At 39.3% G+C, this 20532-nt stretch overlaps 1 protein-coding gene across 3 annotated transcripts; it reads right to left on the bottom strand.

Annotated features, from left to right (window-relative positions):
- Positions 1-710: 710 nt before the first annotated feature.
- Positions 711-20492, bottom strand: sybu (syntabulin (syntaxin-interacting)). Of its 3 annotated transcripts, none has more exons than XM_057835196.1 (9): positions 20419-20492; positions 19764-19855; positions 13953-14000; positions 13631-13817; positions 9896-10096; positions 8844-8940; positions 8586-8714; positions 2832-2987; positions 711-2493 (listed from the first exon to the last, which is right to left on the bottom strand). In XM_057835196.1, the coding sequence occupies exons 3-9, from the start codon at positions 13974-13976 to the stop codon at positions 1341-1343; spliced, it is 1947 nt and encodes a 648-aa protein (XP_057691179.1). In that variant the 5' UTR covers positions 13977-14000; positions 19764-19855; positions 20419-20492; the 3' UTR covers positions 711-1340. The 3 variants fall into 3 exon arrangements, with proteins under 3 accessions (XP_057691179.1, XP_057691180.1, XP_057691181.1); XM_057835197.1 differs by having other exon boundaries at positions 9896-10042; XM_057835198.1 differs by lacking the exons at positions 9896-10096; positions 13631-13817; positions 13953-14000; positions 19764-19855; positions 20419-20492 and adding an exon at positions 9296-9603.
- Between the last annotated feature and the right edge of the window lie 40 nt (positions 20493-20532).

The raw sequence follows: 20532 nt of genomic DNA, 5'->3' as shown, positions 1-20532 counted from the left end.
CGTTGACCTCAACGCATGCCGGGCACACAGGCCTGCGATAAAAATGATTCCCATTAAGGCGTAAAATGGCATGTGGCATCTTTTCTATATCCTGAAGGGGAAATTTTCACAACAAATTACCGTAGGCAAGCCTACCATGGAGGGTGTTACAGCATCCTATGACTCAGCCTTTTGATGCCTACTGAACCAAGACAGTTTAGTTATGTAACTTGGAGATACGACATGGTCAGAGTGGATTGTCGTCATCATTGGGATTAAATAAATGTTAGTTCCTTTAGATTTGTGACTTTTTCCTTAGAAGATTTGGCTTGTTACATCATGACTTGGAAAAATATTTCTGGGGTAGACACATGTGAGCTGCAGTGCTTGAAAATTTACAGCTTCAGAGACTAGTCTTACCTAGTCGATTCCTTTAACTCAAGAGATGTGAAAATGGAGATCAAGAAAGCTTTTATAAGGTGCAGTCATGCAAATGCTGTTTGGATAAAGTCTGGATCGCGGTTTCATTTATTAATGTGAACATCTTAAATAAATGAAGGTTTTGTCATCTTTTATAAGTCTCTTACATAAGAGTGGCATACAGTCATGCGTGAGATACAAGTTTGTTTCATGTACTTCAAAAATGTTTGTATTTGTAAACTTGAAATGTAAAGGTACATTACATTGTGATTCGTGCCACAACCAGCCCAAAAAAATGTTACACTTCCAAGTATTGTATTATCATGCTTTAATAATATTACGTATACACAGACATCTTATGCAAACTGCAGGTATTGCACATAGCTCAGGCACATGACTGTATTTTGCTGTCAAGCATAAACTTTGTTTACAATACCAAGGTTCACTTAAAGCTAATGAAGTTTCACTTTCTGGGAGGAAAAATAATTCACAATAACAAAAAAAAAAAAAAAAAAAAACCCACAGTGATTTCACATTAAAGCTTTGGCTGAAGGTTTAAAGTTACTTTTTGAACAACTCAAACATCTCAAAACCTTGAAAAAGCACAACAGATATTCAATCTTTCATTTCAGAAACCTCATTCAAACAAGTGCTTTGATTTTTAATAAGGATGACCCGGGACACTATAAAACATTGAGAAAAATTGTACATATATCCATTCTAGATAATAAACTATTAGTAATCTGCCCCCCCTTAATAAATATCCCTTTTCATGTTACCACTTTAATACCCTTTTCATGTTACCACTTTAACTCATGGTAAGCATACAGTGCTGGACCCAAAGTATCGACATCATTTAGATGCTAAGGGAAAAAATGCTCTCAAAAATGCTTAAGTGCTTTTAATTCAAAGTGAGACATGTGCTTGTACATTGAAAGCCATTACACATTTGGCCTGTGAGCAATGTGACGAAGAGAGTGCAATCCCATGATGCAACAGCCCCTGATGAGAGATGCGATGTTGGCCGGAGTGCTTTTGACCACACCGTGCTGAGAGTACAGCCAGACCAATATGGGTAGCACAGGTGCTGCCACGGCAACCAGATCCACCAGAAAACTATTGCTCCAGTAACGCTTGCTGACCACACCCAGCCCTGGTGATGGAGGGTTTTTTTCTGTGCTTGTGTCAAAATCCAGCTCATCCATGAACCTTGGCCTCTCTGCCAGATCTGAGCAACCCAAGCCAGCGTCGTTAGCAATGACTGTGCTGTCAAGGGAAGCAGGGGATAGCATGTAAGGTATGGGAGCTATCATGTAAGGGGAATGTGCGTAAGTGAAAGTGGGCAGCTTTGGCAGACCCAAAAGAGCGCTGGAGAAGGACAATGTAGGCCCTCTATTCCCTTCGAGTCGAAGAAGCTGGTAAAGAAAAGCCTGAAGCTCTAGTGACATGGACATTATGTCAGTCTGGATGCCTTTATCTTCGGTCTTCTTCAGAGAGTGCGAAATGTTGCTGGAAACAGTAGCTGATATAGCTAGTGGCAGTGGATTGGATATTTCAGACAGTATGGACACTGCAGAGTCCAACTCCATCCCAGGCTTTGGCTTGTTGATCGAGTCCAGATTGAAATCAACTGCAGTGGACATTAAGACCTGCTCCAGAATGTCAGCTCTGTTGGCCATCTCATCATTTATTAGCAGCCCACTATCAGCCATGGCCTCTACCCCTTGATCTCCTAGCTCCATCCCACCTTCTTCCTCTCCTGCCAGCTTCTTCCTGCCCCTCTTGGGGCTGTCAAAGAAGAAGTCGTGTGTGTTTTCGTCTTGAAGGCTGACACCACTCTGAGCAAGTTCCATGCTTTGTAGCAGCGACTCCAGCTTCCTGTTTTGGATGTTTATGTCTATGAAGTACTTCTGTATTCCCTTATCTTTTTCCATTAGGCTATTCTTCATGGTCTCCACAACCTGGCGCAACTGTTTGATTTCCTTACGAGCTTCTTTGAGGGACAGTTGGGCCTCTACTCGGTGACATTCCTCCTCAATCCAGTCTTCTCTCATTCTGCAGAGTTGGCCTTTGAGATCCTCAATTTCTGCTTCTCTGAAAAACAAAAAAATTCGCTTTTACTTACAGAAGAACAAATACTTGCAAAGACCACCAACAAAAAGGCAATAACAAAAAGGAGAAAAAAAAAGTTTGCTGTAGCTAAGTGATGATGAAAAATTCAAACTTAAGCTTATCCTGGTGGAAAGTTCTCAGAATATCAGTCTAAGTCTTTTTTTTTTGTTTTCTTATGTAATTAACCAGGTCTGTCAGAGCCAATATAAGTTGAGCAGAGCTTCAGGATGTGGCCATTACATCACATCTACAACCACTACCGTCCTTGCTTTTAAACCACACGAAAAGTAACATCACAAGTAGGACTAGAGCTAACTGACCTGTCATGCACCCGGTTGTCAGACTCCAGCAGCTTTGTTTTCAGGTGTCTGATGGTCACTTCTTTCTGCTGCAGAGGGGTGAGGTACTGCTCAGGGTTGGGGGGTCTGATTCCATGGTTATCACCACATGACTGGTAGCGGCTCAAGTTCGCTCTTCTGTTGTGCAGAGGAATCATTTATTCATCCGTTATCACACAACAGAAATACACCACAATCTGATACTTACAGTATAAAACAAGACGATTACTTTTTTTTTTTTTTTAAGTCACTGATTCCAATATGCAGTTTGCCTGAGAGTGATGGAGGGGCAGCTGTTTGCTGGAACCCGACTTACTGTCTGATGCAGGATTACTGGCATGCAGACAAGAGACTGGATAATACTTATTCTAAATACATGCTCAAAATAAGGCAGAAATCCCATTACTGATTAAAAAAAAAAACATCTAAACCTGAATTATTTTAACATTCGTATTCTCTCTGCATGGCTTCCATTGATATTTTTCTCTTTACATTTTTTTCCTGGAGACGATGAGTGGGCGAAATCGAACAGCATGCAAAATAGCCTGAAAGCCTCTCTTTTCAGAATGCACTATTTCCTATGGTAACCACTTAAGCCTGTGATCCAAGTGTCCTCATCTCATCCAGAATACTGGGTGGGTAAAGGAGTAACTACCAGTAGTCTTTAAAAACTGGTCATAAAATCCACATTCCATTTACTGTATTTAAAAAAAAAAAGATACGTTTGCTCTTTATTGGTTATGAAAATGAAAGGATATAAAAAATAAGGAAGATGTCATCTTGGGCTGTTCTAAATGGTGACAATTTCTCTGAAAAATACAACAAAAAGATAATTTAGTTGTGTCAGTTTAAAATGCTATAGTACCAACTTTTTTGATTCTCAAAAGTCTGTCAATTTCTAATGCCCTTTTAAATTTAACCAATAATGAATGTGGAGACGTTCGAGACATATAAAATAAGCGCCATAAGTGATTATGAGGAGTTTGTAATTTCTACATGTTAGGTAAACAGAAGCATTTAATTAAGCCAAGCATTTTTCTACTACAGTACTTTATTCTTGTTTAAAAATGATTCAGTGGGACAGTTATGTTTAAAACTGATCATAATTATTACATTTGAAGTGCTTAAAAAGCATTTATTAAATTATATACATGTATATATACATACACACACATACATATATATATATATATACACACACACACACACACACACATTTTTTAAAATCATACTTTGGGGGGAAAAAAAGTAGGGTTGGGAATCTCTGGCATGAAGCCGATTCGATATGTATCTAGATACACAGGTTACGATTCGATTAAAAAAATGATACATTTTTATGGCCAAGCGATTCGATACGATTCAATACAGTTTAAGAATGATACGCTTCGATACAGAGTGAAAACGATACGATAGTAAACATTTGTTGTGTGTGTTCGTACAGTATTTTAAACATAAAAAAAGACCACATTTCTAATAGCAAAATTAAACAACAAAATTTCTTACCAATGTTATGTTTTATTTTTTTATGAAAAAAAAATTAAGGCTTTCTATATGACAGTCATTTTATTGGATGGGATTGATAAAAAAACTCCAGTGACAGACAACAATAAAGTGCAGTAATTCAATTACTGTATTTCCTGGTGTTTTGAACACAAGAGGTAAGTAAGTAATTTAAGTGCAAACTTTCAACGTAAACATCTTACAAACAAAAAATATTAATTATATGCAGCAGCAAGAATTAACCCTGCAATGTTATTATAAATAAATAATAAATTATGCTTTACCACTGGTATAAATGGGGGAATAAAAATATGGCATTTTAGACCGACAGGTCAATAATCATTACTTTAACCTTATACACAGCAAAGTCTTTCACTTATGCCTGTGTTTCCACATTTTTTTACTCATCACTTTCCATATCTTTTTTGAAGGGCAGATTTTTTCTTGAGGAAGATCAACTAATCCACATGTTCATGTTTAAGTAGACTGCGTTTCGTGGAAAAAAAAAAATTCTCCTGAGGGTCGTGCTGCCCTTTCCACCATTGTAGTGAGTTATTTTTCAGGGTTAAAAACTCACGATCTCTGTACCGCTCCACACTTCACACTAGTTCTGTCCCATGTGAACAGATCTGGCTGCCTTCCTCATTTCAAAGTCCGACTTTTGTTTTCCTGGGTGCGTTGAAAATCACTCGCTGGACGTCGCTGGCGTCGGTGCTCAAACTGTCCATTGTTTTAGCATGTTGCTTCGTTGCCACTACTAGTTTCGTTTTGGGCTGTGAAGAAAATGCTACGGAGCGTGCGTTACAGTGGTTTTGTTAGCTATCGTGTTGTTACGACACGCCCGTGACGATCGGGTAATGACGGCGACTAGTAGCTGTTCTGCCGAAATGCATGGGAAGTTGAGGCAACCACGACCGTGAGTTTTGCTTGTCCATATTATATCATGCGTGCGGTCTCAATCTAAGTGCGCTGTGTGGTGAATGACACAAGCGCAGCATGTGAAGTAAAAGCTAAATTATTCTCCCATTAAGCAATACATTGAACGAGGCATTAGAAGCCGATTCTTGTGCTCGCGATAGCCAAACTATCTCTACTATCGGTTCATTGAATATTTAATGGCTAATTACTGTTGAATGGTAAGTTTACTATCGATACAGCTGTATCTCTCACCTGTAAAACCGGATATCCGGTCGTATCGGTTTATCGTTCAAGCTTAGAAAAAAGTGAGAAAAAACATGTCTTATATGTATCTCTTTCCAGTGCTAGATCTAAATAAATACATTGAGCGCACACACACGCACGCACCCACGCACGCACGCACACGCACACACACACACACACACAAAAAAAAAAATAGGAGGGAGGGTGTGCGGTACTTCGCGGTTATTCACTTATCGCGGCGGGTTCTGGTCCCTATTAACCGCGAAAAATGATGGAATACTGTACACTGTGGTCATGAGTCATCCAAAGTCTTTCCAAACAGCTATTCAAGTCATCTAGTAGAAATTTCTTTATAAAAAATATATATATTTTTTAATATCGCAATATAATATCGCAATTAGGGGTGTCAAATGATTAGAATTTTTGATCGAGTTAATTACAGCTTAAAAATTAATTAATCGTAATTAATTGCAATTAATCGCAATTCAAACCATCAGTAAAATATGCTATATTTTTCTGTAAATTATTGTTGGAATGGAAAGATAAGACACAAGATGGATATATACATTCAACATATGGTACATAAGTACTGTATTTCTTTATAACAATAACCATTATTAACATTCTGTTAAAGCGATCCATGGATAGAAAGACTTGTTCTTAAAAGATAAATGTTAGTACAAGTTGTACAAATTTTATATTAAAACCCCTCTTCATGTTTTTGTTTTAATAAAATTTGTAAAATTTTCAATCAAAAAATAAACTAGTAGCCCGCCATTGTTCCATCCATCCATCCATCCATTATCTTCCACTTAGTCCGGGGTCGGGTCGCGGGGGCAGCAGCTTTAGCAGGGAAGCCCAGACTTCCCTCTCCCCAGCCACTTCAGCCAGCTCCTCCGGCGGGATTCCAAGGCGTTCCCAGGCCAGCCGAGCGACATAGTCTCTCCAGCGTCTCCTGGGTCGACCCCGGGGCCTCCCGCCGGTGGGACATGCCCGGAACACCTCTCCAGGGAGGCGTCCAGGAGGCATTTGAACCAGATGCCCGAGCCACCTCAACTGGCTCCTCTCAACGCGGAGGAGTAGCAGCTCGACACCAAGCCCCTCCTGGATGACCAAGCTTCTCACCCTATCTCTAAGGGAGAGCCCGGACACCCTGCGGAGGAAACTCATTTCGGCCGCTTGTATCCGGGATCTTGTTCTTTCGGTCACGACCCACAGCTCGTGACCATAGGTGAGGGTAGGAACGTAGATCGACCGGTAAATCGAGAGCTTTGCCTTTTGGCTCAGCTCCTTCTTCACCACAACGGACCGGTGCAGAGTCCGCATCACTGCAGACGCTGCACCGATCAGCCTGTCAATCTCCCGCTCCCTCCTACCCTCACTCGTGAACAAGACCCCAAGATACTTGAACTCCTCCACTTGGGGCAGGATCTCCTCCCGGACCCGGAGAGGGCATGCCACCCTTTTCCGGCTGAGGACCATGGTCTCGGATTTGGAGGTGTTGATCTTCATCCCAACCGCTTCACACTCGGCTGCGAACCGCCCCAATGAGAGTTGGAGGTCACGGCTTGGTGAAGCCAACAGCACATCATCATCTGCAAAAAGCAGAGATGAAATGCTGAGGCCACCAAACCGGACACCCTCAATGCTTCGGCTGCACCTAGAAATTATGTCCATAAAAATTATGAACAGAATCGGTGACAAAGGGCAGCCTTGGCGGAGTCCAATCCTCACTGGGAAAGAATTTGACTTACTGCCAGCAATGCGGACCAGACTCTGACACCGGTTGTTGATGCCATTGTTGATGCCAGTAATTACTTACACAATGCTCATGGGTGCTGAAGCCTATAAAATCAGTCGCACCGAGGCGCCAGCAGAGGGCGCCAAAACACAACAAGTACACATTTCCCTGTGCTGTCATTTTAATCTGTTTTAGCGGGGCATTTGTGCGTTAATTGCGTCAAATATTTTAACGTGATTAATTAAAAAATTAATTACCGCCCGTTAACGCGATAATTTTGACAGCCCTAATCGCAATCTATCACAAACCCCCCCAAAATCGCAGCAATAGTTTTTTCCAATATCGTTCAAGCCTAGTCTATAAGCAAATATTTTAATTATTGAATTCATATTAATTAAATCAACTTAACGGACAAACAATCAAAACTTGTTTTTAAATGAGGAAATGATCAAACAGCCTAAAACTAATCCAACCACATATTTACTAATCATCCTGTGTAATGGCGGTGCTTTTATTGCAGTCAGACTCACTAAAACGACATTCGCACACTGACAGATGGAGTTTGATAGATGTAGAAGTAAAACAATGAAAAAATATTTCTCAAAAAAAAAAAAAAAAAAAAAAGACAATATACACTATTTCTTACTCATAGATGATATTAGAATTATTGGTAAATTTAATGAATATGTTTTTCGTTTTCTCAATGCTGGCCTAAGATAACTTTACAGTCAATGCCCTTTTCACAGACCCATCACCAAGGCTTGTGCCCCAACCCCATTCATAGTACAGCTATTAAACTGCCTAATTTTTAGGTTACAAAAATAATCATCTTCCAACTGTATGAGTGCAATTTTTAATACATATTATACCTAGACTTTTTAAATGGTCTATTTTAAGTTTTAATATACTCTGACAATGATGTTATCGCAGTGGTTAAAAGTTTGAATTGAGGTAAGCATACCTTGTGGTCTTGGCTGAATCCTGCTTCACCATTTCATTTTTAAAACAATGTTAACATTTTTACTTAGTTTTTGCAGCTCATCGGGGAATAGCAAAGCTTCTTTGGATGTGATGAATAACGATGATTACGTGCTGAAGTATACTCAAAATATAGGAATATGGTAATTATTGCACACTTCCCTGCATTTCATTAGGCCCCTTTAAGAATAACATCTGGTGACAGGGCTGCATTTTCACCACATGGTGTTACTGGTAATGAACTCTGTATGCTTCTGCCCCCTTTACCCTAAATATGATGAGTTGGCAGCAGCTTTCCTGTGATCCTGAACAAGATAAGCAGTTATAAACAACAGCATAAAAGATCAAGCAGGTACCTGGATGTAGGGCTAGAGTTGCAGCTGCTACTTGAAAATGCAGCTCTGGCTCGAGTCCTGTAGGGAGCATATAGTTCTGCATCACGGTTGGCAGAAGGACTCCCTGCCGGTTTGAAGACTGGGAGCAAGCTGAAATTTGTATTGCAAGTTTGTTATAATGAAGCAATTTAATGTAATAATTAAAAAAAAACTTTTCACATAGTACATCAATTTAAAAAAACAACTTTGGATGGTTAAATAAGGCTCAAAACAGAATACCTGTGACATGGAGCTTTCTTTCCATTTGATTTGGTGGTACTCTCCCTGGTCTTTAGGCTCCCCGTGCTACTGGAAGAGCTGAAATCAGCCTCACTTCCTGTATGAGGAGTAATAGTAAACTATGTTAGCAGATCACACACTATTACTTAAATGACTTTAAATAATTATTGTTTTAGTTGTCATGTCAGTGACCCAAGTATAAAAAATGAGCAAGATTATACATTCTAATTGATTAAGGGTTAAAATGGATCTGCTGCCACAAATTTAAAATAAAAAAGTAGATGTTATGACATACTGTAGAGTCCCATTAATGAAGACTTGAATGCTTATGAAAATACAAATAGTGCATGTGGTTTTCAGTTTTTGCACTTGAAATCTCAGATTCCAACTGGTGAATTAACCCTGTCACAGCTGTACTGAAAAAGAAAATGCGCAAAGTATCAAACCCATACCTGAGAGACTGTTCTTGCCTTCAAACAAAACCATTGTATTGTGTCTAGTAATGATTGTGACAAACTAAATAAACTTTGATTCTCCACCACTTTGTGAGTCTACATGAGGTCTATGTACACCACCTAGTCAAGTAACCTCCCACTAATCAGCCTAATTAGCTAAGCCCTGAACTCTTCCCCTAAACCAATCAATTTATTCCCCTTTGCCTCATGGAATTTTGTGTCCTAAGAGACATTTGCAGATTTATTAAGATGGAGGAAGTTTAATGCAAAAGAAGGAGCCTACTTTTCTGCCTAACAAGGACAATTTATTGAGTAGAGTAATGATGTTTTTTTTTTTTTTTTAATTTTTTTTTTTTCTGGGATGATTTTTTTTTTTTGTTTGCTTTTGCTTGTATGGCATTTTAGTTTTACACGGGATTGTCTACCCAAACATTCAATAAGCACAGAATCAAAGCAATTTGTTGCCCAGCAAAAGTGTTGTGACATCATTGCCTATTTTGGAGAAGCTGTGACATGCTGGGAAGCTAGGTGCATTTCTAAAAATTGATTTTTTTTTTTTTAAACTGTGTGATTCCCATCTTCTATTTCTTTCTTTACCTCTGACTTTCATGGCAGACCTCAGCTTCTTCTTGTGCCTCGGAGCACTCCGTGGTTCGCGACTGCACTCCGCTATAACCCGTACCCTCTTCACGTTGACCTTTCGCTCGGGGAGTGTTGGTGACTTATGGGTACTCTCCTCAGAGCCTGATGGAGTTTTGGAGGGGGACACAGACTGACTAGTGGGGCAGCCGGTGTCATCTATATTGTAGATAGGCACACAGACAGTAATAACCAAAACCAGACACACGAAAACTTCGACGTTACACTCACACACATGCACATACACATACACACTCATGTTGTGGGGGCAGGGGTCAACTTGGTTATGCATTAAATTTGTAATTTTAGCAATATACTGTATGTGAGCCATTCCACCATAACCAGATCCTTATTGCACAGAGTCAAATTAAGATTTTAAACATTCTGGAAACAATTTGTTCATATTATTATCATTTCTTCTGTTGATTTTTTTCCTAAATGATTTAGGAATAAATTCTAACCTCAGAAGCTTTCACTTGAAATTTTGCATTCTAAAAATGCGTCTGCGCGTGCAGACCTATCATGAGTATTATGAAAACTGCCGCCAGAAAAATCCCCCATTTTACAGAAGCTTTCAACTTAATATTGACATATCACATGCTAAAAACAATACTCAGGGCAGACGGGTGGGGAATGACTGGATAGTAAAGATACATGATAATATCGGTTACAGATAATTATCGGCCGATAATGGCAATTATGACGTCACACAGATAATAGATTAAAAAAAAAATCAACCGATATTCTCCTCTTCTCCACCGCCGCCTGCTCAACCCCTCCCCTCTCTGAAGCCCCTGTGGGAGGAGGGGTTGAGGTGTACAGCGTCATAGAGGAGGCGGTGTTACACATCAGTGTTGAGGCGCCCTCACTAGCGTGCATTGATTTTCCCGTGTGTGAAACGAAATAAACGACGCTCTCGCCATCTACAAAAAATGCACTGCAGAAGTTCCACGAGGCGTAAAGAAAGCGTCCTCATTGAACACCACTAACCCAGCAGCCATTTAAAACTGCATCAAAAAGATTTTTGGAACGAATACGAAGCTGCTGCTAGCGCGAATGCTAAAGCTATTGGAAACACAAACTACAAAGGAAGCTACGGGGCCTGTGACGATACAGAGACACTGCGGTCCTCCCAGAGTAAGGTTGTTTGGGAATGCAGCCCAAAGCGGGTGGTAAACTCCCATCTATGGCTAAACACCTCACGAGACCGATAGTCGACAAGTAGCTGTCCTCTGACGGAGCCCGCTGGTCTGGCAGGCCGCTGCCTCACCCTAGGCGAGCAGAGCTATGCACCGAATACGCCGCAGCGAGCCGGCCAGGGCGGGCGGATATCCGGTACGAACTTAGCTGCCGCCGCCACTCCGGTTCAAGACAGAGGCCTGGCGCGGGTGCTAATTTGGCGGCCAGACGGACTGAAGGGCACAGGCGGGAGGAAATTCCCGAAATGACCCGATAGCCAAACCCCTGGACGAAAAAATAATGCCGTTTATACGACCACGATTCTTCGTGAAAGACATGTCGGTCACATCAGTTTTACCACGGACATTTGGACAAGTGATGTCAAATAAGCATGTTTATCATGACGGCACAGTGGTTAGTTGATAATTTTAACATGCACCAAACCACACAAAGAAGTCATCCAGTCAGTAATGCATTCAGTACGCTTTAAATTTATGACGTCTTAATCAGATCATTCTTCTTAAAACTAATCAAATAATTTTCCCCATCTTGTTTTGAGTGTTGAAGACTAGTTAACAGATGAATGCGCCAGAATATTCCACTTACTTGAACTAAATATTGCCATTTGTTCTCATTAAGCCCAAACATCTAAAAAAAAATAAGGTCACCTAAATCAAGAAAAAAATGCTTTCAAATAATGTTTTGAACCATACAAATTCTTGAATAAAGAACATTTTTCTGACAAGTTTTTTTTTTTTTTTTTTTTTTTTTACGGTTATGTATAATAATTTATTGCTTTAAAAATAAGGCTGTTAAGCTTATTTTCAGCTGGCTATTATCCTTCAAGAAATCTGAGTGAAATATACTTGAAGTGCTGGCAGTTAATTTCACTTATTTCCAATAGATTTACACTGAAAACAAGGGAATTTAACTAGTTTTAAGGAGTTGTGTTTTTGCTGTGTAGTAATGTTATACGTTAGGAATGGCTTACTTTTAAAGCCATTTTTGTGCACCTTAGGTATTTACTCTGTAAGTAATTGATGCCAAAAGTAAAGACAAATCTGTCTTTATTTAGATGTTGGAATTTACTACTTGTTCACATTTGATGTTGAAAAAAGAGCAATAATATTTTTGCACAGTAATATTTTCTCTTGTGTATACTTTAAAATTTTACATAAATCTTTTAATAGAATTATCGGCTTGACATTATCGGTTATCGGTTGGAACGAGGAGGAAATTATCGGTTATCGGTATCGGCTGAAAAATGCATTATCGTGCATCACTACTGGACAGCATGTTGCCTCACAGTTCTCAGACAAAGGGCTCAATCCTCAGCTCCGGCCTTCCTATGGGGAGTGCATGTTTTCCTCGTGCCTGCGTGGGTTTGCCCCAGATAATCCGATTCCCACCCACATACGAAAAACATGCATGGTAGGTTAATTAGCACTCTAAATTGTCCCTTGGTGTGAATGAGAGTGACTCATTGTTTGTCTATGTGTGGCCTGCAATTATCAGGCAATCCGTTCTGGGTATACTCCGTTTCCATAGTCAGCTGTAATAGGCTCTAGCATCCCTGCAATCCTTATGAAGATGAACAGTATGGAAGATGAATGAATGACAAAATGAGGATGGCTTGAATTGCTAAACTTGAAGAGTTGCATTTAAAACTGATTTTGTATGAGATCATTTATAATCGTTCAAATTGAATAACAGAATATGAAAGACAAATCTGCAGATAGGATGAAGTGTTTTATTGGACTGACATTGGCTGAACAACCACAGCTGTGCCATGGTGCAACGTAGCAAGACAACACGTCCTTCAAGCTTTGATCCCATAACAATTTGACCTGCGTACATAATTTTGTGAAAATTATGCTTTACTGCTCAATGTTTCCCAAATGAATGCTTGCAATGGGCAAGTGTCACATGGCCTAAAACAAAAGTGCAGAATGGCGAAAGGGAGATTTTTGCTATCAGCGATTGACTTCTTGTCCTTAAGAACCTGGATGTGTGTAATTACAAGATTGAAATTACACTAGTGTTCAGATTCAGTTTTCCAATGCAATGATAAAAATTAAACACTACAATTTCAAATTATATAATTCCAAATCAGTTTTTTAATCCTACTATTTAGCCATTCAGTTTCACTTAATTATATCACAAATTTCAGCCCATAGGGTGACTTATGAAAGATAAGCATGCCACATGGTTTCTTTTGCCATTTTCTCATATTTTATGATTTTTTTTTTTACCTGTAATTGATGCAGAACAAATTGGATTAATTCACCGAACAGGATTTCTAATATCCCCACAGTTTTGGAAAGCTCATGAAATACATTCAAGTCTTATAATTTTAAAGTTTTGACCCAAGTGTCTGATTCTGGTGGACTGGGTTACATAATGTTGCTTGTTATGCTGCAAGAGGTTTATCATGCTTTGCATTCTATTGGTCAAGATAATAAAAGAACAGAAAATGCAAGAATGGAGTGCATTATTGCGAGTTGAAGTTCTTACCTGAATAAAAACTGTTGGAGCTGATGGTCCTCTTGGAGTGATCTGAGCTGACTTCACACTCTTTGCCATCTTCTTCTGAGAAAGGGGAGTCAGAAAGAGGTGATTTGACACCCTTTGGCTGAAAGGGATGGAGGACCAAACGTGGGATGCGACTCCGAGGACTCCCTTTCTGTGGAGACTTCTTTTCCTGTTTCGTGGGAAGATATTGAATAATGTATAGGTTAATTTTAATAATCAATTATCAATCAATTACTTATATAGTAGTTTCATAATGTACACACATACTGTAATTATGTCAAATACTACCTTTACAAAGACTAACCTCATACTCTTGGAATGGTCCCATTGTGTTTCATGTAGTGTATTCTTACTGATAAACAATACAAAAAAAGGGATTAGTGGAGATGTCTTTGCTGTGCGGTGTTTTGCGATGACACGAAAACAATTAGCAAACAAAGAACAAAGACCCTCTTTTGGTTGCATTTACACCCCACCCTCCCACCCCCCAGTATACAGTACATGCAGCCTGACACAGATTGTACAGAAAGTATAGAACCAACACATTCAAACTTTACCATTTTATATTTAAAAACAACAAACAAAAAAACAATAGGTACACAATACTGTAGTTCTCGGATGTGTAAGGCATTTTTATTTTACACTAACTACATAGCATAAAGCCCTTTTAACTTTTTTTCCTTTTTTTAAAAAATAACTACATTTAACTGGAAAAATGTACTAGTATTTTTTAAAAAAACTAAAAAGGGTACGCATGAAATTAACACATTAAACCTGATTTGCTAGTATTGACCATGTCCTTCGCCTCGCGACAGTTAGCATGTGTTCAGCAAGCAGCATGTGTGTGTGAATGGTTGTAAGTCTATATGTAGAGTGGTTGGCCCAGTCTCTCTGTACACTACATCATAGTACTAAGAAGTTCAAAATGAACGCCCTCACTCGGAAAACAACAAAAAAATTAGAACTGGGGCTTTGAGGACTGATTTGTAAACATACCTAGAATATATCAAACAAATGTCATTGTGATCCATCCACGGATAACAGAGGAGTAGGAATTTTAATTCAGCAATAAATTAATCTCTGGTAATAAATCAGTCCCTAACAATAACATATAAAGTTATAAAATTAGCACATTTGACAACAAACATTCTGCCATTGTCCACTCAAAAGCAAAATATAAACATTTTTAACACAGTGTGGTGTTTAGAAAATCAACACAACATGAATTGATATTTTCCCCACACAAGTTTTGCAAGGAACAAACATTTTTTATTCATGTTTTGGAAATAAATAATGTAGCTTTTCTGCTTAACTAAAACCGACATTGTCATCACTTCTTCTGGTTTGTTAGCTGCACCGCCTCTATGCACTCTCTCATACTGGGCCAGTTACATAAGAGCAGATGTGCTATACTTAATTGATGTAAGTGACCCTGAGCTTTTTCCTCCGCTTTGCTCTTATTTTAAAAATCTGGCTCTGAGGATCGGTGCATATATAATCCTAGAATATAACAATAACATTTCATTCTGATCTGTTCACGAATAACGGGGGAGTAGCAATTTTAGTTCGAGTCCTCATCAAGAACAACAACACACAGTGAGGAAAATAAGTATTTGAACACCCAGCGATTTTTCAAGTTCTCCCACTTAGGAATGATGGGTGGGTTTGAAATTTTCATGGTAGGTTCTTGTCCACTGTGAGAAACAATCTAAAGAGAAAAAAAAAATCAGCAATAACAGTGTATGATTTTTTTATCAACTTATTTGTATTATACTTCTGCAAATAAGTATTTGAGTACCTGTCTATTAGCTAGAATTGTGAGGCTCAAAGACCTGTAAGTCTCCTTTAAAAAGTCAAACGAATAAGTGGAGGATACAGTAGGTGGACTTTTTGAGTCTGACTTTTTGACCTGTTTGAGGTGGTTAGCTGCTTATAAAAACCTGTCCAGCCCATACAACCTGAAAAGACTCGTATTCCTAACATGGACAAGACCAAAGAACTGTCCAAAGACACCAGAGACAGAATTGTAGACCTCTACAAGGCTGGATAGGGTTACGGTGCAATTGCCAAGCAGCTTGGTTATACTATAAGATCCACTATTGGAGCAATCATTAGAAAATAGAAGACGCAAAACATGACTGTCAATCTGCCTCGGACTGGGGCTCCATACAAGATCTACCTCGCAGGGTAAAAATGATCCTAAGAATGGTGAGAATCTGCCAAGAACTGCACAGAAGGAGCTGGTCAATGACCTGAAAGGAGCTGGGACCACCATTTCCAAGGTTATTGTTAGTAATACACTATGACGCCGTGGTTCAAAGTCATGCATGGCATGGAAGGTTCCCCTGCTTCAATCAGCACATGTCCAGGCCCGTTTTAAGTTTGCCAATGACCATTTGAATGATCCAGTGGAGTCATGGGAGAAAGTCATGTAGTCATATGAGATCAAAATGGAACTTTTTGGTCTTAATTCCACTCATAGTGTTTGAAGGAAGAAGAATGATGAGTACCATCCCAAGAACACCATCCCTACTGTGAAGCATGGGGGTGGTAGCATCATGCTGTGGGGGTGTTTTTCTGCACATGGGACAAGACGACTGCACTGTATTAAGGAGAGGATGACCAGGGCAATGTATTTTGGGACTTTGGGGATTGAACGCCTTCCCTAAGAGCATTGAAAATGGGTCTTGACTGGGTCTTCCAACATGACAATGGCCCGAAGCAGACAGCCAGAATAACCAAGGAGTGGCTTCGTAAAAAGCACATCAAGGTTCTGGAGGGGCCTAGACAGTCTCCAGACCTAAACGCAATAGAAAATCTTTGAAGGAAGCTCAAACTCCTTGTTTCTCAGTGACACCTGATCGATGATCAAGAGAAGATCTGTGTGGAGCAGTGGTGCAAAATCCCTGCTGCAGTCTGTGCAAACCTGGTGAAAAGTTACAGGAAACATTTGACCTCTGTAATTGTAATCAAAGTCGACTGTCCAAAATATTAATATCGATATTCTCAGGTGTTCAAATAGTTATTTGCAGCAGTATAATACAAATCAATTGTTTAAAAAAAATCATACACTGTGATTTATGGATTTTTCTCCTTTAGATTGTCTCTCACAGTGGACAAGCACCTACCATGAAAATTTCAAACCCTCCCATCATTTGAAAGGGGGAGAACTTGCAAAATCACAGGGTGTTCAAATACTTATTTTTCCTACTGTAAGTGAAAACATGGGACACAGCTCCAGGTGGTCTAATAAAGCATTTGAAATGTGTCTTATAGTCCAAAACATGGTATTTGTTCATACAGTATACGTATAAAAGCCAAGGCAGACTATGAACTGAAGGTGTCCACATTGTATTATGGGGATATTTACACCGAAAGGCATGCAGTTCATTAGCCTGTTAAAAATCCACAAATAAACAGCACTTGAATAGATCCTAAGCAGGGGGAAAAGTAGTCATGTACAGTATTTTGTGAAAGCAACCTTGGATTATGACATCCTTTTCTTCAAACCACAAAGGATGACGAATATAGAACAAAGTGCCTTGGGATTAACACTTCATTTTCCATTGTCAGATTCTAAAGTAGAACTAAGATCTAGGTGGCCTCCATTTTATATTTTGAATTCAAAATCCTCCCAAACCACAGTGCCATGCTACATGAGCAGATGGACTGGCACAACAGAATCTGATTTAATGCAGAGAAAAGCATCCCCCTTCTGTCCTAGCAAGTTTAAGTAACAAAGCGTATGCTGAAGAAAGGAGAGGTCCTGTGTGTTTAACAACTTCTGCATCACATTTTAAGACTTTGTCCTTCACGTATATCCTTAAGTATTATATGAGGGTTTTAACAGTTAACAGAATAGTGAGGCTTTCAGATTCTGTATGAACACAATGCCCTTGCTTCTGTGTCCAAAGGTTTGTATGTGCACACTATGTTCCAGTTTTCCATTCGAATGAGTAATAATAATAATAATTTTTGACATTCCGTCATCAAAATCCCCTAATCAGGGCTAGGAAGCCCTATAAAAAACATATTTTGGGGAGAAACCTAGAGAAGGGACTACGGATTACCAGGCTGTGATGGATGCTAACCATATGGTGTAATATTTATTCATTTTCCCCAACCCTTTCTAAGCCAAAGCATGTATTTCATATTGAAAACCTACAAGTATAAATTGTTATTATGGATTGAATGTAATTTTTGTGGTGGCATGGTGAAAGAGTGGTTAACACCTTCGCATCACAGTTCTAAAATCAAGGTTTCAATCCCTGGCTCCAGCCTTCCGGTGTGGCGTTTGCATTTTATCCCGTGCCTGCGTGGGTTTTTGCCGGGTACCAAAAACATGAATGGTATCCTGATTCAAAAGTGCAAATTGTCCTTAGACATGACTGTGTGTGTGAATGGTTGTTTGCCCTGTGTCCTGCGATTGTCTGGCAACCAATTCAGGGTGTAACCTGCCGACTGCCGAAAGTAGCTAGGATAGGCTCCAGCACCCCTGCGACCCTTGTGAGGAAAAGTGGAATGTAAGATGAATTAATGTAATTATTGTAAAAATAAAAAATAATAAACATTAAACAATGCTATATACAGTATGCTATCAGATTTCTGTTTCAAACTGGATCTGAGAAGATTAAAGGGTCAAATACTCAACTGCCCTAGCATTATTGTCGATGCCTTGAAAGAGGGCTACGTTATCCAATTACATAGTCATTAAATTGAACCCAGACAACATTCATAAGTTGTCATGTATCACATGCTATTGGTAAACACAGGATTTTAAGCTTTCTTAGGCAGTAAGTATCATCCCAGTTGCTTGATCCACAGCCCGGGAAACAACAAATCTCCACAGAAGAGTGGATTTATGAACGAAACACTGTAGTAAAGCAAAGAAATCTCAGAAATAATCTTGGTTTACTGCATGCCTTCTCCAACTTGACAAACCTGTCGGTGTTATACACAGAATATGTTTGCCCTGTTGACCAAGATCGGAAACTTGTTCAAATGTTTTCTTCTATGACCAGATGGTCAATGCTTTAAACAGTTTAGATATATACAATCTCTTAATCCTCGCAAGTCCAACTGCTTTCAAATGATGATCCTCACAGCACTCATGTCAAGCTGTTTTCCACTTGATTTCATTAAAGCAGTCAGTCCGTTGGGTCGATGCTTTCATAATCTGATGTCACTCACACAGGATACTAAACTGCTACCATTGTGGGTTAATATAGATAGTGTCAATTCATATATCAGCTCCAAATGATCCATCTGTTTGTATCACATGTAATGTAAGTATGGTACAGCAAAAAACAAACAAACAAAAAAACAAGAAAAGAAGTTAAAAATGAACTACGACTGCCCTGGCTCCCTCTATTGGCTAACTCGGGACTTAGAGGCAACAATAAGTCTGCAATTAATTGATATAATTAATCAGCTCTGAGACAAAAAAAAAAGAAGAAATATGGCTCTGGGGATCGATGCATATTCATGCCTAGAATATAACTACCAAATTTCATTCTGATCTGTCCACAAATAATGGAGGCGTAGCAATTTTTTTTGTGTCCTCTCCGAGAACAAGAACAAAAACAAAGTGAGTTTTTGGGACCTCCCTTGGGGATGTCCAAAAACACCACTTACATCCAGATACATATTTCTATGACTGTGGAGCTTAAAACAGATGCCCTGATCACACTGTCTTACTGAGTCATGCTTTTGAGTCATCCATCAGTAACACAATCAAACAATATTTATTTCTTCTAATTTCACTATGCGACCCACATCAATGTTTTCCCTGTTTTTCACATCGACAACAACAGAGGGTGTAATACCCACAGAATAAACACATGCGTGGCCACATTTAGTCAGTTCACCAAAGAATAACATTGAGGGTGTTATACCTAATGAATACACACATTCGTAGCCAGATTTAGTCAGTTCCCGAGAGAATAACATAATCACAAAAAACACCACAAACAACAACATACCAACACAGATTTCCAAGACATCTTTCCCAACAATAGCCTACCTTTTCTTGTGTGCGCAATTAATTTGTTTAGAAACACTAGTCATATATTGTTTCTCAATTAAATCATGATACAAATGTCATCAGAAGGCTCACCTGATGTTTTGTTGTTATCCCCCAAAGACAAATGCTTCTTTGTCTTCGTAGCACAAATACACGTCCGGATGTTGGCACCACCAGGTTGTGTTCTACAGGACAGATGGATCCACAGTGAGGACACACACCATTGGACCTCTCTGACAGCACACGCACATTATGACGACCATCCTTGGAGTGTTACATAACGCATTAACTCTTGAGTCGCACACGACAGTGCAAGACTGCATACGGACAAAGATTAGTAATGGGGAACGGCACACGTAATGTTGGATTACAGCTGAGGCTCAAAAATCAGCATAAACATTTCAAGTTAAGAATGCGCAATTATTTTTTTTAACGTGCAAGGAAGAGCAATTCTTCAGCATGATGGCTCTCCATGGTACTGAACGACAAGGGTGGGTGGGGTATAGTGCGCGTTTTTTCCCCTTCGTTTTTTTTTCTTTCTGTTTGTTTTCTTTCTTTTTTAATTTAGTCATTTATTCATGCATTTATTTACCTTTAAATAAGTCATCCTGATATGTTCAGATATGTTCTCAACTTCAAGCTTTTAACGAGTTGTTTGAAGCAGATTTTAAAGTTCTGTATAACGATGAGAAATTGTCATGCCATGCAAAAATAACCCAAAATCGCTATTGCATGTGTGGCTGCTTACCGTTTGCCAGTGAGTCAAAGTGGACCACCATTATGTTCTGGATTCTTGACGCTGGGTCGATGGGTGGAACCAGTGAAAGCAGTAAGCACGTGACCAAACAAATAAGTTTTGTGG

The sequence above is a fragment of the Corythoichthys intestinalis genome, chromosome 4, assembly GCF_030265065.1.
Source record: "Corythoichthys intestinalis isolate RoL2023-P3 chromosome 4, ASM3026506v1, whole genome shotgun sequence".
Taxonomy (NCBI): domain Eukaryota; kingdom Metazoa; phylum Chordata; class Actinopteri; order Syngnathiformes; family Syngnathidae; genus Corythoichthys; species Corythoichthys intestinalis.
Note: the sequence above shows the minus strand (reverse complement) of the source record. Positions and strands in the feature narration are given on the sequence as shown.